This window comes from Oryctolagus cuniculus, chromosome 3 (genome assembly GCF_964237555.1).
Source record: "Oryctolagus cuniculus chromosome 3, mOryCun1.1, whole genome shotgun sequence".
NCBI classification, from domain to species: Eukaryota; Metazoa; Chordata; class Mammalia; order Lagomorpha; family Leporidae; genus Oryctolagus; species Oryctolagus cuniculus.
Genome location: NC_091434.1, coordinates 99369652 through 99389462, shown reverse-complemented (window position 1 = coordinate 99389462; position 19811 = coordinate 99369652). Strand labels below are relative to the sequence as shown.

The window sequence follows — 19811 nt, the reverse complement described above, 5'->3', positions numbered from 1 at the left end:
GTCTTGAATAACAGCAGTTGTCTTGAATAAAATGGAAACTCTTATTTCCACCTTCACTATAATATAAAAAGCATGCTGGGATAGTTTTGTTGTATTTCAATTCTAAGCATTACAACAAAATTACAAAGCACATCAAAAGCCATTTCTTGATATTAGTTTCATTTCCTTAATACAATTGTGTGAAGGAGTAGAATATAGCCAGGAGGAAGAAAAGAACTTCTTCTTCATTTGTTGATCAACTTTTGGTTGATATGGAAATTTTAATTTCCATAATTTAATTTTAACAGTTCAAGATGTGTTTTCACCAAAAATTTCTTCTAATTTTGAATAATTCATATTTATCACATAGAACAACTCCAAATATAGTAGATAGTCATTGACTTTAATTCCAACTTCTGCCTGCAGTGGTAAGATAGTAATGTAGCTGGTCCTTGAGGCAGATGTGCAGAGGTCCTGGAAAAAGCGCCAGAGAAGTAAATACCTGAGAATAGCAATCATTCTAAGCATGGTGGCAAATCTGATCCTGCTTTGAAATGCTTGGTACTAGAGGAGTTAGAGACAGAGGACTTCAGATTGTACCTTTTTGTCTGCAACAGAAGCTCAATAGTGCAATACAGACAGCATCAACTAATACAATGGTAGACTTTAAGCTCAAATAGAAAACAGAAAATGATACATGTGAAGATGGGAATGATAAAGGAGATCAGAAATGGGAGAGATGGCAAAAGGACATGCTTAGCAATAGCCCAGTTCCTTACATTGTGTAACTGAGTCGTGTTCAGGAAATTTTAAGAACAAATAAAATAATGCTAATGTGTGGTGAACCTTTTTCTAAGCAGTAGTACAAACACAGTCCTTTTTTTCTGTTCTCCATGTCCAATATTACCAGATTTTACTTAAAAAGAATAAAATATTGAAAAGTGATGTTGGCTTTTAAAACAGCACAAATTCTGCTCACCCCATACATCAAAGAAGCAATGTTCTTAGAGGATAGTTACACCAGGGGTCACAGTCACAAGTGCCCCAAAACTATGCAAGAGAAATGGGCAGGAGAGGACCCGGGACCAGAGAGAACTTGCACTGTTTCGGGGATTCCCACCTCCAGATGATGGTTATCAGGTACTCCTGGATCAGTTTGCCACATCTTATGATTTTTCAAGAGAAGACACGTAAACCTGCTTTTTCTTTCCTGCTTCCTTTGTTAAAGAACCAACCCTTATTTTTCAATTTAAAACTGATTCAAACGTTCCAAAACACTGTTCAGGTCCAACAACATATGTCTGTGGGTTGAATTTGATGGTAGATTGCCAGTTTTCTACCTCTTCTTGAGCAAGAGTCTCCCAAATAACTTCTATATATTCAACAAATCCAAGTAAATGTTCAGAGATTGGCTGGAGTATAAGATTATCTTTTGAAAAAACATCCATTTCAGTATAGCTACAGATTTAGGTCCTTGTTTTATCTGTCTAGCTCTCATTACTGGGTTCATTTCCCTAACTTGAGAGCACCAACTTTCTCCTGTTGCCAACCTGCCCCAAAGCATTTTTTAATGATAAAGAGATGTCTCCAAAGTTTATTTTACTAAGTAATAATGAATATATTAAACCTTGTTTTGAATTGTATTTTTAAATTACCTGATGTCTGATATGGACCAGAACATCTACACTTGCATGGATGTACTGTTTTACAGTGGATCAAAGAAGGGTCTGTATACCTTGGGTGGTAATAATAACAGTGACAATAATTTAAACAGACATCTACAGGTGCATGCACACACATACACACATGAAGTCTACCAGTGCACAAGGTGGGGAAATGTATCCAGGGTGTGGTTTTATAACACATTTCATCACATGTTTTCTATTAATAGATTAGATTCTCTGAATCTCAGAAGCGACCATGATTAAGGATAAAAGTGAATAAAGGTATTACACGCAGAGAAAATAGTGTTCTATAAGTTTTATGTTCAATAGATCATCCAGATAACCACGTTAAGACTGTAAATACTTGTGCATTCTTTGTTTAATTCAGTGTGACCAAGAAAATATGTTAGATTTCGCTTTCTGAGGAGCCTAAATTAAGATAGAAATTTGATTGCACTAATTCAACTTATAATTCCACTCAACTAACGGGAACTAGCTAGGTAGGTAACACATTTAACTATTTTATCCACCTCCCATATCATGAGGAAAGAGAACTGAGAATTCCAGTTTGAAAAGTGAAACTAAGTGTGTTTTATTAAATGGAGGATCTAGTCCTTTTCCCCACACGCAGTAACTCCTGTATTTACATTTGTGGTAATACAGCTGAAGCTCTTCAAAGCACTCCAGGAGTGAAGAGAACCTTCAGGTATTCAGCCTAGAAAGAAAAGGATACATTTTAGGACGTGCAATGGATGTACTACCTTGAAAGATCTTCAAAAACAAGAAGTGAAAAACTCAGTCAAAACTTTTCAACTTGAGCATTGTGACTGACTAATATTTTCTCACTATTTTGATATTCATGGCTTCTTGAATGGACGGACACCTTTGGAGACGGCAATGTTTGTGAATTTTCTTCAAAAATGTCCTCCATCTTTACAAGAACTGTTCATCCAAACTAGTAACCTGCTTATTTGCTGCCTCATCTCCTTGTGAGAACTGAGGTCCTGTCATTCTAATGGATAGTTGAGCTAGACCTGAACAAACACCCAGGATGGAGAACTGCCACGTGGTAACAAACTTGCTAGTACACAAGGCTCTGTAAATCCTAATGCCTCAGAATCACCCTTCTCAGCTTACCAATGGTTGTTTCTTTCTATCTATTAGATAGCTTTTCCTATTGTCCTTGTATCTCCAGTTGCCAGTATTTACCCAGACTATGACCAGAGATCTATGTAATTATTGAGCATTGCCAGTACTTTTCAGATTGTGCTTCTTGCCACCACTGGCAGCTAGGAAACCACTCTCATAACTATCATTTCATATCCAGTTCCTTGTCTTTTCTCACCTCAATAAATGAAAGATTACAAGTCTTTCCTATTTAAAACTATATTTTATATATGAACTATCCATATGTAAGCTACCCTAAAAATAAAAATGACATAAAATGTAATTTAAAGAAAAACATGAAACAGTTTTCGTGGCCTTTAAGTAGGCAGAGGTTTCTTAAGAGGACTCCCCCCAAAAAAAACCAAAAAAAAACTAATCATAAAAGGCAAGAAACAATGAATCCGATAACATTAAAATTTAAAACCATTAATGAGGGAGTTCACTAGGCTAATCCTCCACCTGCGGCGCCAGCACCCCGGGTTCTAGTCACGGTTGGGGTGCTGGATTCTGTCCCGGTTGCCCCTCTTCCAGTCCAGCTCTCTGCTGTGGCCTGGGAGTGCAGTGGAGGATGGCCCAAGTGCTTGGGCCCTGCACCCGCATGGGAGACCAGGAGAAGCACCTGGCTCCTGGCTTCAGATCGGCGCAGCGCACTGGCCGTAGCAGCCGTTTGGGGGATGAACCAATGGAAGAAGACCTTTCTCTCTGTCTCTCTCTCTCACTAACTTTGCCTGTCAAAAAAAATTTTTAAAAATTAAAAAAAAATTAAAACCATTAATGAAAAGATGCTGTTATGACGTTGATAAAGCAACTCAAAGTAGGAAAGGTTAATTATTGCAAAAAATATATTAAAAATGATTTTTACCCAGAATATAGAAACAACTGCAAATCCATAAGAAAAAGACAGACAGCCTAATTGAAAGAAATGAGCAAGCATCTTGCATGAGCACTTCATAAAAGATTATTGCACTGCAATCCTATGCACAGAGTAAGATGTAAGGTAAAAATAATCCCAGCAAGAAAATATGTATAATTTAAGTTTCCACTTATATAAAGTTCAAAAACTTGCAAATCTGAGAACGCAGAATAATGACTATCTTTGGTGGATAAGATGAGAAGTGAATGGACAGTTTCAGGGAGCTTCTAGAATGCTGCTTGTGCCGTTTTTTTAGTTTGTGATCATATGGGTATATTCATTTTATGACAGTTCATTGAAGAATATACATACACATGTACACATAACACACACCTGCAAAAACTCCTACATAGAAGCTATTTAAAAAAATTTCACTCATAAATAATCAAGAAAGAAAGAACTGATTTTTAAATGCATTAATGGAGATACTCCAAATTTTTTATTTTTAATTTTTATAATGTAAAGAGAAAAGATTTCATATGTACAATTCTAAGAAGATAACCATACTTCCCTCCTTCTTTCCTTTCTTTTTTCTTTAATTTTTACAAAAAGTTAATTTCAATCCATTCTATAATCACAGACTTAATGCACTACTAATCATAATATTCAACAAGTAAAAAGTAGAAAGACCACAGTTCCACAGGAGTATAAAGAAGGGCTAAAAACAACAATAAAATCACAAGATGTCCTTTTCATTCTTATACAGTTTTTTGTATTCTATATTAATTGTCATATATTGGAAAACATATGATATTTGCCTCTTGGAAATGGCTTATTTCACTGAGCCTAATGGTTTCTAGTTGCATCCATTTTGTTACAAAAGAAAGGATTTCTTTCTTTTTATTACCGAGTAGTATTCCATATATATATATGTATATATAGATATAGATATGGGTATCCCACATTTTCATCATCCAGTCATCAGTTGATGGACATCTGTGTTGATTCTATAGCATACTTATTGTGAATTGAGCTGCAACAAACATGGGGGTACAAGTAACTCTTTCATATGCTAATTTAATTTCCTTTGCATAAATTCCCAGGAGTGTAATGACTGGGTCATATAGTAGATCTATTTTTAGATTTCTGAGGAAGCTGCATAATGTCTCCCATTGTGGTTGTACTTGTTTTCATTCACACCAGCAGTGGATTAGGTACTTTTTCACCACATCCTTGCCAACATTTTTTATTATTATTATTATTATTATTATTGTGGATGAGAGCCATCCTAACTGGGGTGATGTGAAACCTCATTGTGGTTTTTATTTGTATTTGCCTGATTGCCAGTGATCCGAGCATTTTTTCATCTGCCTGTTGGCCATTTGTATTTCATCCTTTGAAAAATGCCTGTTTTGATGGTATAGGCATCATCATTCACAACAATGGATTATGACCTTATCGTCCAGTCCTCAGAGATGCCATTTGGCATTGAAACCCAATCCAATCAATTCAGAGTTGTAGAGATTAGAGCATTAGGGGAAGACTGGCAGATATACTGACAAATTTTCTAAGTAAAACAAATGTCAGCCTTAACTGACTATTGTCAATTGCTGATTACTCTTAATTGCCATTGAGCACTACTTATGCAATGTGCAACATCCCCATATTTGAACTCTGAATAACCCAAGATAGAGATAGGAGCCTTATAAAACTGCAACCAATGGGTGATGAAATTTAATTTGCTTGATAAAAGGACTTTGTAACCGAGTTAAGCCATTTATGAAAAAGCACTATTAAACAAGTAATTCTAAGAAACTGAAACAATCACAGGTCAACATGTATTTTTTGTACTTGCTACTCTTCCAACCAAGATCAGAAAATTAGACCTGTCCCTGAAAATGTCTCAGATGCAGTTTGTTTTGTCAGTGTATTCTGGCTGCTGAGTAACTTGTTCTATAGCTGATGTTTTCTACTTAAATGACATTTTATCATCAGTGCCCTAAGACAGTCACCCTGTTTTCCCTTAATTGATACTTGTACAAAAGAGGCAGAAAACAGCTCAACATTTCTTGCTAGATTAGGTCAAAACTGACAGAGGAAACAGAGAGAAGATTGCATTACTTATGTCCCTCATGATTCTTCTCTGTGTTTAAGGAGATTGCCATTTAATAAAATTTCTTATACTCCCTAAATTTAATCACTGTGGTACAGGGATTTTTTTTGTCCTATTTTCTTTTCAATTTTTTACTACCTGCATAATCATCAAAGAAACCTTAAGAAGCAGTTCCACTAACTTTGTTCTTTTTCTGTCTTCTGAATGAAATGCAGTTGTACCTTAGCACACCTTGTTTCCTTAAATGCATCATTTTGTCACTCCTGTTAAGTGTTTACCTTTCTGTTCACTTTATTGCTGACCAGAATCATTCAACTTGTACCCGGATATTCAGAGTTAGATTTTCAAAATTCTGGAATAGTTTTACCAGTTCCCAGGGTGCTCTTATTATAAGATCAGCATTTACAAAGAGATATTGTGATATTTATTCTGATTTAAAATCAATGAATAAACATCCCCTGAGAATGCTGCAGGAGGCATTCATTTTGCAGCCTCAGTAGCCAGGGACCTCTTCTTGTGGATCTCTTTTCATCAAATCATTTGGGAAAAGATCATATCTTAAACAAAGGCACCAAATTCCCCAGGATCTGTAAGACAAAACCCAAAAATTCTTTAATAGGAATGACAAGGTCCTCCTAATCCAGCCAGCTCTTACTGTTCCACCTAGCCACCCACACTGTATCAATGGGCATGAGTATTCACTCCTGTTTCCCTTAAATCTTGTCATCTCAGCACTATTCTTTATATACTTTTGCCTGCCTTTTAGAGTCATATTTATCATACAACACCCAGGCCTAATATCACCTTCCCCTGAAATTGACCCCAGTCACATCCTGGATGGCACTATTACCAGACTCCCTGGTAGGGCCACATGTTGGCTCTAATTCTACTGAAAGGCTCCTAATTTTTGTAGAACCTGTGGGATGTAGCTTGTCTTTCAAAAATTTAAGACTAAGATGCCTCAGGCATTCAAGATGGCGCCAGGATACCAAGAGCTAAAAGAGACCAAGATTGCCTACCATGCAAATTCATATGGGACTAATTCTGCTGTCAAAATATATTTTACTTGTCATTTTCACCATTTAAGAAGGCCACATGCAATGACAATAACTGTATTACAATTTACTGATGCAGCTGACTTGCCAGACTTTATCAGGAAATGAAGCCTATCCCCCCGATTCCCTGATATAAGTTAAATAAATGCAAAGCCTTATTATCACATCTCTGATATATATAAAACACCTGCCCAGTCAAAGACAATGTTACCCAATGGGGAGCTATGGTCAAATTCCTTTACTGTGATCTTCCTTTCTCATTATATTTGACATTTTTGAAACAGGGTTTTATTGCACTCTCTCAGCTTATGGAAGTGGTCTGGGGAAATTAGACTTAATAGAGATGTAGAAGCCACAGGGAGAAAAAGAAAAGGAAAGTGAACTGGAAGGAAAGTGAAATTAAAATGTTATTTTGGTAAATGGCTGCTGTGGTGGAGACGACAAACAATTGCAATGCAAGTTAATTACTGACCTGTCAGGAAAGTGTGACATGAGGGTTGTGCCACACATTACTAGAGCCACCACGGCCACAAGTCATTTCCATAGGGGAACAAACAGATTTGTTCTACCACAGATCAACATAAGATCTTCCTAGGGGATAGAAATGAATTTCTCAAAGAAATAATATTTGTCTATGGGATTCTAGGAGCTCTTAGCAGGCCTGAAGAAAAAGCTCTTCCCAGACATGCGAAGAAAGGAATGGGGTCATTTCACTGCAGAGGGCCTCTTCACACTTAGGCAGGTGGGACAGATAGTTACCTTGGCGGGCTGTGAAAACCTGTGCTAATGCCATGAAAAGGGAATTCCCTGGGGGTACATGCAGTAGCTTCTTGAGGGAGAACTTACCACAGCAAGTCTTGATGGTAACCCCTGTCTTATAAGAGAGGCCTTCTATTTGGGAAAAGAATACCAAACACCTAAAGAAATCTGAAACTTGAGTTACACTTTTCTGAAAACAAATAGCCTGGCCAAATTCTAAGTGGTGATAAACGTGGTTGTTAAAAAAAATAAATAAATAACGAGTAAAGCAAAAGAGTTATTCTGAAATAAAAATATTACATTCTTCATTTTTTAAAAAAATTATGTGGATCTTCTAGCATACTTTAATATTGGCCTCAGACTATGTGAAAAGCATGGATGCTATCAGTCTTTTATTTCTTATGAAGTACACAGTTTTCTTTTGCATTTAGAGACATGTTGAGGGTGACAAACATATTTTTAAAAGATTTATTTATTTATTTGAAAAGCAGAGTTACACAGAGAGAGAAGGAAAGGCAGAGAGAGAGAGAGAGAGAGAGAGAGAGAGAGAGATCTTCCATCCTCTGGTTCATTTCCCAGTTGGCTGTGCCGATATGAAGACAGGAGCCAGGAGATTCTTCTGGGTCTTCCACATGGATTCAGGGGCCCAAGGACTTGGGCCATCTTCTACTGCCTTCCCAGGCCATAGCAGAGAGCTGGATCCGAAGTGGAGCAGCCGGAATTCGAACCAACGAATATGTACCATATGTGTTGCTGGCACTGCAGGCGTCAGCTTTATCCACTACTCCACAGCGCTGACCCCCTAAACATATTTTTAAGTAAGAAACTCAGACAATGACAGTTTTCTATTGGCAATGCTTTGGTAGGCTACATACACTGGCATTGACTAGTTTACATTTTTGTTTTTCATTTATACCTTTAATAAACCATGATTACACCTCTACTATTTTGTCATGAGACATAAGAACATTTATAAAAAAAGAGAAAAATTTACAAGATATATACCTGATATGGATATATTAGGTCATTTTATCTTGTAGATTGCTGCCAGAATTCCTTAGAAATTCTTGCTGCTTTATTTTTCCATACATGGTTTCTACATGACTTGGGGGCCTAGGGCTGAGCCAGGATATTTGGAGATGCCGGCCCTGGTGCTGTCCTGGGACTACTATGAGCAGGTTGTGGGACCTTGGGAAAGAAACTCAGTCTCCCTGAGTCTCAGTCTCTGTTTTATTCATGGAAGCCATATAATAGAGCCTATTAAGTTTGTCCTAGCTTACAACTTTCTTAAAATATGTTTATTTTTAATGCCACTGATGTGAAAGAGATGTCAAAAGTCAGCTTCTAACACAAAGGGGCAAGCTACTGAGCCTTAGTGTAATTAACAGAGTGCAACAAATAATTGGCAGAGCAGCTATGAAATTGATGATTAAATGAAATATCATCTTCACTGCTACTTGGTTATTTGCAATGTGAGTGAGGAAATCAAGCCCAAAACACCACTAAACGAAGTCTGTTGCTTGGGGCCAACGTTTGTGTGGCCTCTTAGGAAGTGCACGCTCATCATGGTTTCCTGTTTTCAAAAAAGGATTGAAAGTGGAACTGGTGCAACATCACAAGCTATTCTTGCTCCTCTGTGAGTACGTACCAAAATCAGGAAGTTTAGAGAATTAGTGAAGCCAGTCCTAAGTGATTTGCATTTCAGTTTTTAATGAAGGGATTTTTTTTTTTGGAGAATTTTATAAAATCAATTGATATCTTAGACACATGCAAAATGAGCCAGTTCTTCAGTATTTTCATTAGTCATTCACAAATGCTCTGAGGGCCTCATGTAAGAATATAAATGCACATGGCATAGATTTTTTTCAAATAAAAATCTAATAAAAAGAATAATGATAATGATTATGAGAGGATGGCATGTTCCAGAAAGAACAAGAAGAATACTTAGCAGTCATGTAGATCAAATACAACTAAAGTTGATGTGACTTATGGTTCACAATATGCCTGATATTGCTAAGTTACAGGGAAATAAGTATAAACAAATATTATTGATTTTAAAATCTATGTCTGGAAAATGAAGGGTGAGGGTGAATGAGGAATGAAAACATGGATTTAACAAGAGAATATGATGTAAAAACCCTGTGAAGAATTATATAGAAATATTCACAAAATTAAAGTCCATTCCCTTTACAACTATCCTCTGAAACATACAGATGTTCCTGGAAGCACAGCTACTCCTCAGTGCTAGGCAACAAATCAAGATAGATTCTGGGTGTGAGGGTTTCTTTTAAAGAGTATTTATTGATTTTCATTATGTTTGGAAGGTAGAGAAGAAAGAGAGAGCTTCTATCCTGTAGTTCACTCCCTAGGTGACTGCAATAGCCAGAGGTGCACCAGGCCAAAGCCTGACCCGTTATGGGTGTCAAGGACCCAGCTACTTGAACCATCACCTGCTGCTTCCCAAAATGCACATTATCAGGAAGCTGGATCAGAAGTGGTGCTGGGATTGAAACCCAGTCACTCTGATATAGGATGCAGGCCTCTTAACCATTGAAACACATGCTGACCCTTCTGGGACTTTTATTGAATTGTATTGTATTTTAGTTTTTTGAGTAAAGGTGAAGCAGACTTTACAATTGGATTTGTTCCTCCATAGCCTTATTTCACAAAAACTCAAAAACAATGTCACCATGACAGGGGCATCATATCACACATCTCCAGGAGGCATCATTTGCTGAAATATAATTCTAATAATCAATCCTCAGTCACAAATGCTTATCTTATCATGAATTTACTCCAGGAAATAAATAGAACAGTCTGATCAACATTCTTATCTTACAAGATATTTCTCTTTTCTAGCCCAGAATAATATCCAGTGTGGTTCAGGTAAATGATTCTCTGAGAGTACAGGGAAGTCTAATTTGGGACATGTTGCTAATTATCCTAATCTCATCCTCCCACATACTTCTAGGTGAGTCACTGAATGGAGCAATGTTTTTAAAGGACACATATAAGGATTAATGAATGAGGGAACTGCAGAAATTCCATCTTTGTAGATGAGATGTGCCTGTGTGAGTGCTGCAGTGTTGGCTTTGGCAGTCCACATTTCAAGAGGAACGCCAGGTGCCTAGTAGAGTTAACAGAGTGCTAAAATGTAGGCACGGGGGAAATCAGAAGTTGAAAAAGGGTAAATAAAAGCCGCTAAGTAGGATGCAAATACAACCTGCAACATATAGCCTTGAAATGGCCCCATCTACTGGATTTGAGAAACTCTTACTGGAATGAATGGGAGGAAGTCATCTCTGAACCACAAGCACTACATGCACGGGAATCACAGCTGTCATTTCAGGCCTATTAGATGCCCACACTCCCATTATGGTTCATTCTCCTTCCTACCACCTGCACCTTCCTCTGTACAAAATGGGGTCCTGCTTCCCTCTCAATTTATCTCAAATCTTAATTCATCCACAGAAGACACTTGTGTATTTTGCCAAGGAAAGCCACCTTCCCATATTCTCTCTCTGTGTCTAGAATTCCAGCCACTTATGGCACTGGTTAGATCATAAGGGGTGGGGCTCTTGGCCAATTATTCAGTCCAAGCCAAGTCCAGCAGAATGATTAGACTCACACAGAGCTCAAATACCACCTCCTCCCTGGAACTCATCATGTCTTTTAGCCTTGAACTCCCCTGGTACTTTATTTTCCCTTTGTGATGCATTTCCATATGTACCTTCTTTTTCTTTGAAAAGATTTATTTATTTATTTGAAAGAGTTACAGACAGAGACATCTTCCATCTATTGGTTCACTTCCCAGATGGCCACAACAGCCAGGACTGGGCCAGAAGAAACTAGGAGCCAGGAGTTTCTTTTCATCCAGGTCTCCCACATAGGTAGCAGGGGCCTAAGAACTTGGGCCATTTTTACTGCTTTTCCCAGACCATTAGCAGGGAGCTGGATGGGAACTAGAGCAGCCAGGACTCAAACCAGCATCCATGTGGGATGCCGGCACTGTAGGTGGCAGCTTTACCTCCTGTGCCACAATGCTGGTTCCAATACCTATCTTATAATATCACAGGTATTTTCACACATTTGCTTCACTGAGGCTTGTCCTGAAATTCCCAACTTGCTCCCATTTAGATCCAGCATTTTGGTCTTCTGTTACAGCCTCTTTCTATTTCCAAGTTCCACCTCAGTTTGATGCCATTACTCCTCTCCCAACCTAGACTACTACTACCTAGACTACTCAACTCTCAGTTCCCTTATAAAAAATTATTTAAGAGAAAGATAGAGAGCTTTCACCTCTTTTTCACTCTCCTGTCTGTGATGACCTGGGCTGAACCAGAGCCACAGCTGGGAGCCAAATACAGTCCAGGTCTCTCACATGGGTAGCCATTACCTCTGCCTCCCAGGATTTGCATTTATAGGAAACTGGTGTTGGAACCAGAACTGGGTATTGAATCCAGGCACTCTGATATGGGACAAGGATATCTTAGAGCCGGTGCTGCGGCTCAATAAGTTAATCCTCCACCTGCGGCGCCAGCACTCCGGGTTCTAGTCCCAGTCGGGGTGCCAGATTCTGTCCCGGTTGCTCCTCTTCCAGTCCAGCTCTCTGCTGTGGCCCGGGAGTGCAGTGCAGGATGGTCCAAGTGCTTGGGCCCTGCACCCGCATGGCAGACCAGGAGAAGCACCCGGCTCCTGGATTTGGATCAGCGCAGTGCGCCAGCCGCAGCAGCCATTAGGGGGTGAACCAACGGAAAAAGGAAAAAGGAAGACCTTTCTCTCTGTCTCTCTCTCTCTCACTGTCCACACTGGATATCTTAGGCCAAGTACCCATCCCACCCTGCACACACACACAGATACACACTATTTAACTATTGATTTGTTTTTCGATTCCTTTACCAAAATCAAGGGCACTCAATTGAAAAAGAAGATTATCTTCAGCCTCTAAGAATATGCCTGCCTCTTAGGAAAATCTCAGTGTTAGAGGAATTTTTTTTCTGCTGATAGAAATCTTTAAGAAGAGATTTGATGTTGTTTTTCTGTATTCTCCCAGTGTCATGTAGTGCTTTGCAAATTACTAGCCTTTAGATATTTTAAAACATGAGAACAACTATGACGTATTGAATGAATGACATTGCAGACAAATGGTTTCATTTGTCCACAATCAATTGTGGTCCAAAATTATTAAATGAAAATTCCCCTAAATAAGCAATTTACAAGTTTTAAATTGGATACTGTTCTGAATAGCCATAAAACAATGTTTCACAGGCTTTAAATTATTTGCCTTTTGACTAGGGTATTGATCATCCCTTTGTCCGCATATCCCTGCTGTATACACTGCCCACCTGTTGGTCGCTTAGTAGCCATCTTGATGATCAGATCATCTGTCACTGTATGGCAGTATTTATTCTTAAGCAACCCTTGTGTGGTAGACTAAGGCTATGTCACAATGCCTACATCATTCACCTCTCTTCACTTCATCCACAGGACTTGTATCATCTCACATCATCACTAGAAGGGTCAGTATACTACAATAAGATACTTTGGGGGAAAAGGAGACAGGAGAAATTCATGTAGCTTTTATAACAATTATTTTTAATAATTATTCTATTATTATTGCTTATCTTTTAGCATGCCTAGTTTATAAATTGAACTTTACAGTAGGTATCTATATATTGGAAAAAGCATAGTGTATATATATATACGATTTGATGCTGTCTATGTTTCAGGCACCCACTGCAAGTAGGAGGAGGATCTTAGTACATGTTACCTGTGGATAGTGGGAGGCCACTGTACATGGGAAACTGGATACGAAACAAGGAAGGTAGATGGATATCAACAAAATGTGAGGATGGAGTCAGGTGGGAAAGCAGTGTTGGCTGGAGTGAGAAAGAGTAGAAAATTAAAAGAACTGTCATTGAAATGTAGTAGGGACAGAGAGCTGAAGAAGGAAGATCTTAAAGTAACCCGTATTCTGTTACCAGGAAAATAGTCGAGGAAGCCAGATTAGAAGCTTTTCGAGTAATCCAACCTTGTGACAGTAACACATCACTAGGCAAATTATGGGTTGATTGCAAAGTCAATACACAGAATGCAAATTATTTGTCAGAGAAATTCCTGCAGATGCTGAGGAAGCAACACATCCTACAAACAGCACACAGCTGGGCTATGTAAATACAGCGGCTTGATGGCCTTGGTCAAAAATAGTGGCGTCAACCTCAGTGATTCTCCCGACAAATGTTACAAACATGCAGTCCTTACAGTTAGTCTCTTGAGTAATACACTGGTTATGTCTCTAATACACTCAGAAGAGACATCCAATTTTCTAGAAAATATTTATGATGATTTCAAATTTTTATGTCCTACTTGCCAAGAGAGTTCTTTTATTCTCAATTAGATAACTTTTAGGATATATCACTCATATAGGCACATAAAAAATGAAAATAAATGCAAAATAAATGAGTTAAGGAAGTGCTAAAACAACTTTCAAAAAAACTTTGCTAGCTATAATTGAAGTACCATACAGTATGAATGTACAGTGTACAATGTTCATTTTTAATATATGCATTTGCCTATGAAACCATCAACACAATCAGGATAACAACCATACCCATTACCTCCAAAGTTTCCTTGTAATTCGTGTATCCTCTCTGGCTTCCACCCCTGCCTAAGCAATCACCGATCAACTATCTGTCACATATTGGTTGCAAATTTTAGAATATTATATAAGCAAGATTGCACAATCATTGTTCTTTTGCGTTTTGGGGGTGGGGGGTGGATGGAGCTGACTGCATTCCCTCAGCAGAAAGAGGTTGTGATTTATCCATGCGGCTCCATTCATCATCAGTCTGTCCTTGCTCATTGTTTACTACTTTCAATGTAAACTGTAATCTGTCTCTCTATCCACCTGTTGAGGGAAATCTGGGTCTTTTTTTGGAAAAAAAGGTACTTATTTCTTCTCCCTTTGCTGCCACTGTTCTTGGGAAATTAGTCTTTGATCCTCATTTTTCTCCTCTATAAAAATATGGGTTTAATGGCATAAGAATTTTATAAGGATTAAACCACTCAGCATGGTGTTTAGCATGTAGTAATAATAAGAATTAACTTATTTTCTGAACTTTCATACAACTGCTTTATCATTATTCATTAGGAGGTAATATTTTCCTCCTTATTAAAATGCTGTCTGGAGTTGGCATTGTGGTATAGTGGGTTAAGCTTTTGCCTGCATTGCTGTTCTAATCCCAGCTGCTCCAGTTCTGATCCAGCTCCCTGCTAATGGGCCAGAAACAGCAGAAGATAGCCCAAGTGATTGGGCTTCTGCCATCCACATAGGAGTCCTGGATGTAGTTCTAGGATCCTATCGCTGGCATGACCCAGCCTTGGCCCTCATGGCCATGTGGGATGTGAAACAACAGAAACAAAACTCTCTCTCTCTCTCTCTCTCCCTTTCAAATAAATATAATAAATCTTTATAAAAATGTTTTCTTTTTCATTCATGTTAGTGTCCACCTGACTTTACCATTACATGAATCTACCTCTGTTTTCTCTCTAAAAATATTGAGGTACCAATTCAGTTGGCTCCTTAAAATATGATCATTCTTCTATGTTCTGTTGTTCCTATACCTAAGTAGTCATAATTTTGTTCAATGTTTTACTCATGTTCCTGGGATCTAGTATAGATTGTATTTGTAGATAAGCATCAGAGACAACAATCAGGCTAGAGAAGTACCTGCTTCAAAGAACTTACAAGATGTGCATGCATTGTAAATGTTCAGTTTTTAATGAACTGCTATGTTCTTTGGAGGGACTGTAGGGAAGGGGCACCTGGAGAGGATTATGATTTGGGAAATCAATGGAAGCTCTCCTAGTCCACCCCCTTTTGCTGCCAGAGTACTTCTCTTAATTTTCTTTTTCTAAATTATTTTCCCTTATTGCTGCTGCTGTGAAGTATGCCCATACTGAACTTTCTTGCTTGAGTGATTCCTTCTATTAAAATATATCAGAATAAATAAAGGTTGCTGATTTTATTTTTATTTATGTTCTTCCTAAATATTATGTCCAACAAAGCTAACAAAGCTATTTCCATCAGCAAATGGCAGTGAATTGTATTTTAATTTACCCCTGTGGATACTGTGAATGCAGGTAGAGTTACGGGATTTATTTTGCTCTACACCAATCCCACTTACTTAAATTAGACCTTATTTATATGGATTTGCATTTACCAAAATAGTGTGTAGCAATGGATAATAAATCAGTGAAGCTGTGAATGAAACATGAAACTGTGAATGAAAAAAGTCATATACCCTAAGGATGACTAGTTAGCAACATCATTTGTATATATGGGAGATTGCATCATATTCCTGTAAGAAGTTTTTAAGGGGCTGGCATTATGGAATAACAGGTTAAACTGCACTCTGGAAAGTCACCATTCCATGTGGACGCCGATTTGAGTCCTGTTTGTTCCACTTGTGATCCAACTACCTGATATTGTGCCTGGGAAGGCAGCGGGAGATGGCCCAAGTGCCTGAGCCATTGTACACTTGTGGGAGACCTAAATGAAGCTTCTGGCTTTGCCCTAATCCAACTCCATCTGTTGCAGCCATTTGAGAAGTAAACCAATGGATGGAACTTCTCTCCCTCCCCTCACCCTCTCTCTCTCTGTGTGTGTGTCCCTCCCTCCCTCCTTCTTTCTCTGTAACTCTGCCTTTCAAATAAATAAGATAAATCTTTTTTTTTAAAAGAAGTTTTTAAATGGATTAAGAATTACACAGACTAAGGGTGTCCAGAGGAATTCTGAAATCTTCTGATATATTATCCACATATAGAGGCCCCAATAGATAAAATAACTACAAAGACATTAGCTGCTGCTTCTCTTCTCAAGAGATGCAGGCTCTTTTATTTATTTAATGACATAATCCTAATGATTAATCAGGATGTGCATTGCACTAAGAGTTTTTCTTGGAAAAGCATATATTTACAAATGACATAATACTTTTGTGTTTTATCAGGATAACCTTGTAATATGCAGAAATCTACAAATTCTGATACCTCTGTGGAAACACTGAGTTCCTCCCACCAAGGTACCGGAGCTGTGCAAATGAGAATCAAAAACGCCAACAGCCACCATGACAGGCTGAGCCAAAGTAAATCCATGATCCTCACCGATGCTGGGAAGGTCACTGAACCTGTAAGTCTAACACTCCAAGTTCCCTGTCGTACAGGTTTTAAAAAACTCTAATTAGGCTTGCTTTATTTGTTTTCCTAATGTGCATGAGAAAACCGTTTCTGTAATGCATTTTATCTTGCATACTTATAGTTACAATAATATCCCCAGTTACAAGAGAAGAGCTGGGTTTAATCCACAGTGATAAAGTGGATTTGGAGCTAGACTGAAGAGCACCTTTGACTCATTTTAAGGGCCTCTACTATCATGCTTCAGTGTCATAAAAATAATGAGGTTATGCTAGCATGTGGTGTTTGTACTTCCAAATACAGTACATCACTTTGAAAAGCCAGAGGCTAAAATTAGCTAAGAATGAACTGAGAAAAAAAAATCTTTTTTAAAAAAATGTGAAAATCTCTTCTTTAAAATCTACCAGTAATATATGAAAGTGGAAACGATGATTTCATTTGGAATGGGCTTAAACAACTGAAATGGCATGGCTATTTAAGGTTTGGAGAGGAAGCCATTTTGTCTCGATAATGTGTCATTAGGAAGATTTGAAATAAAATAGTTAGAGATGAACTCTACTGCCAATTGTGTCCCTGGCCCTGCACGCATCCTGAGCCACTAAACCCAATGATTGCGATGAGTCTCCTCTGGTTAATTTTCTTCCATAATGGTGGTAACTTGCAGCTGAGGCCATAGGATGTTACAAAATTATTTATGCAATGTTAGCCACTCTTTTGGACTCCAGATCTATTTTGTTTTGCACAGTGAGAGCAAGAGCAAGAAATAGGTTAGCTGGGGACAGACTGTGAGTCCCAGTCACCCTGCAGAAACATGTGAGCTATTAATTGAGTGTTCTGCTAATATCGTAGGGGCCTATGAAATATTCAGCTTCCTAACTGAGTTATTAAATGAGATAAACTTGCTGAGTAGCATGTTACTGATTATACTTATTCCCCATTTTTCACTTGAATTTCAAGTGCAACATTAACCCACAGCAATCTCAGGAGCTTGAGAAATATATGATTTTAATCACTCTTTCCTCAGGTGTTGTAGACAAATTTAGCACAAGGAAACCAGTGATTATATTTGGGGCCTGAGAAATGCATCCGTAGATAAGGTAACTAATGAGAGATACATTTTCTTTTATTTACTTACTCATTTTAAATAGCGTCTGTTGGGAGGCACCATGCTACTTGCCTGACTTTGACTCTAAACCAGCTAAAATCTTCCTCAACCATGAACTTGAGACAGTGGTTAGAGTAAATTATTGGAATCTCTATAATGTATTATCAGTAAGAACTGTACCTTTGAAAAAGTTTAAAAGTTAAGTATATTTAATGATGCCTAACATATTTTATTGGCTGTGTTTAACAAAAGGCACTATGCCGCAGTTGTTTTTGACAAGCATGAAAACATCACAGCATGAGACTGCAAAAGGAATTATGGAGAGAAATTACAAGTGATCCATCTCTCAATGAATTATCCACCTCAATAGCCCGCAGAACTCAGCTACCAATTAACACCTACTTTATTACATGTTGGGATGTACTTAATAACTTTCATGTGTTTATGCACTATTACCTTGACTGATGCCTCTTGTACAATTAGGCATAATTGGCATATCAATATGCAAAAGTTAAAAGGATTAACCCTCTTAAAACTAATGAGCATTTCTGTATCCAGCTGCTAAATGAGACAAAATTAGCATTTTTCACTTTTGGGCAGGATTTTATCATGCAGTTTCTCATTGTTGATATTACCTTGTTACATAACTTTAGTTTGGGGGGTTGTATGCTGGACTGCTAGAGAATAAGAGTTTTCCAAAGTGAAATTAGCTATAATTATCCCAGCTTTTGTTTCCGCATTCTTAGTCTGGGCAATATGTATTCCTCGATAAGGAACAAAAATAAAAGTTACTTTTGGTGATGTGTGCTCAGTGCATAATTATATAAAAGGGATATTTTAGTGAGAATATGTCATTTCACTAAGAAAACTTGGCTCCGAGATACTGCATTGAAAGCTTGCCATGGCACTAATTTTCTTTCTGTCTCAGTTCTTTTCATCTCTTTTTTCCATGCACAATTTTCTGACTAGATACTGACAGAATGTAAAGTATTTTGGCATATTTATTCAAACAAGCCTGTTAAAGTTATCTGCTCAAGCTAAACTAAGAAGTTGATTTTTCAGAAGTTGGATGGTGGGGTGAGGTCAAGGGGGAGACTGAATTTAGGAGAGTGGAAAGACATGTATACGAAAAATGTGCGCATGCATTCACATGATGCATGCTTTGTTGTAACAGAAGCACAAGTACATGTAATCTGTACAGAAAATTACTGAGTACTTAGAGACCATATTTGGCACCCTATTTAATTCATTGAGTATGTATACTACTTGTTCACTAGTATGTAAATTATGCAAAACTAACATCTACATACTGGTCTATATAATAACAAAAAATCTTACATTTCAGTCATCATTATTTCGTTTGGTACAAAAGAGGACAAAATGTCCTAGGATCACATCAATGACATATTTGCCATTAATTCATAAACTTTTTTTATATTTTGTTAAAATATTTTAAATGACTATGCACCTAGAACATATTATTTTTCCTATGAATACCGTAAGACCCTCTATTTTTAACTTCTTAAATTAGAGTATATTGAAATGCCAATACAATCATTTACTACTGCATTTACCTTTTGCAAACTCAAGTGAATTTACTTGTTGAATTAGAAATTTGTATAACCTTGATGTTGCCAGGAAGCATTTCAATAAAACAGGTATCAATGCTCAATTAATATTTCATTGGTAGTAGGCATCTCTTTCTTGAACACCAAATAATCCTTTTTATCTGGTTACTAAAACTGATGCCTTTTCAAAGTTCAAAGTGGCTATTTGTTTCCTGGGAAATGTTGGAGAGGTGGGAAATTTGAAGTGGGGGAGACGTGGTTTGCAAGAAAATTGTCTATCTGTGAAAGAGTCCTGCAGAGCTCCACTTGGTGGGGAAGAAAGGACTTTGGGCCTCAGAGATTTCTCATCTGTCCCT

At 37.8% G+C, this 19811-nt stretch overlaps 1 protein-coding gene across 2 annotated transcripts in view; it reads left to right on the top strand.

Moving 5' to 3' along the window:
• Positions 1 to 19811, top strand: part of ARHGAP15 (Rho GTPase activating protein 15) — a 662169-nt gene that overhangs the window by 13986 nt on the left and 628372 nt on the right. For both annotated transcript variants that reach the window (XM_017342824.3, XM_051849585.2), the window contains exon 2: positions 16599 to 16777. In XM_017342824.3, coding sequence (XP_017198313.1) covers positions 16613 to 16777 — 165 coding nt within the window. In that variant the 5' untranslated portion in view covers positions 16599 to 16612. The remainder of the gene's footprint in view (positions 1 to 16598; positions 16778 to 19811) is intronic.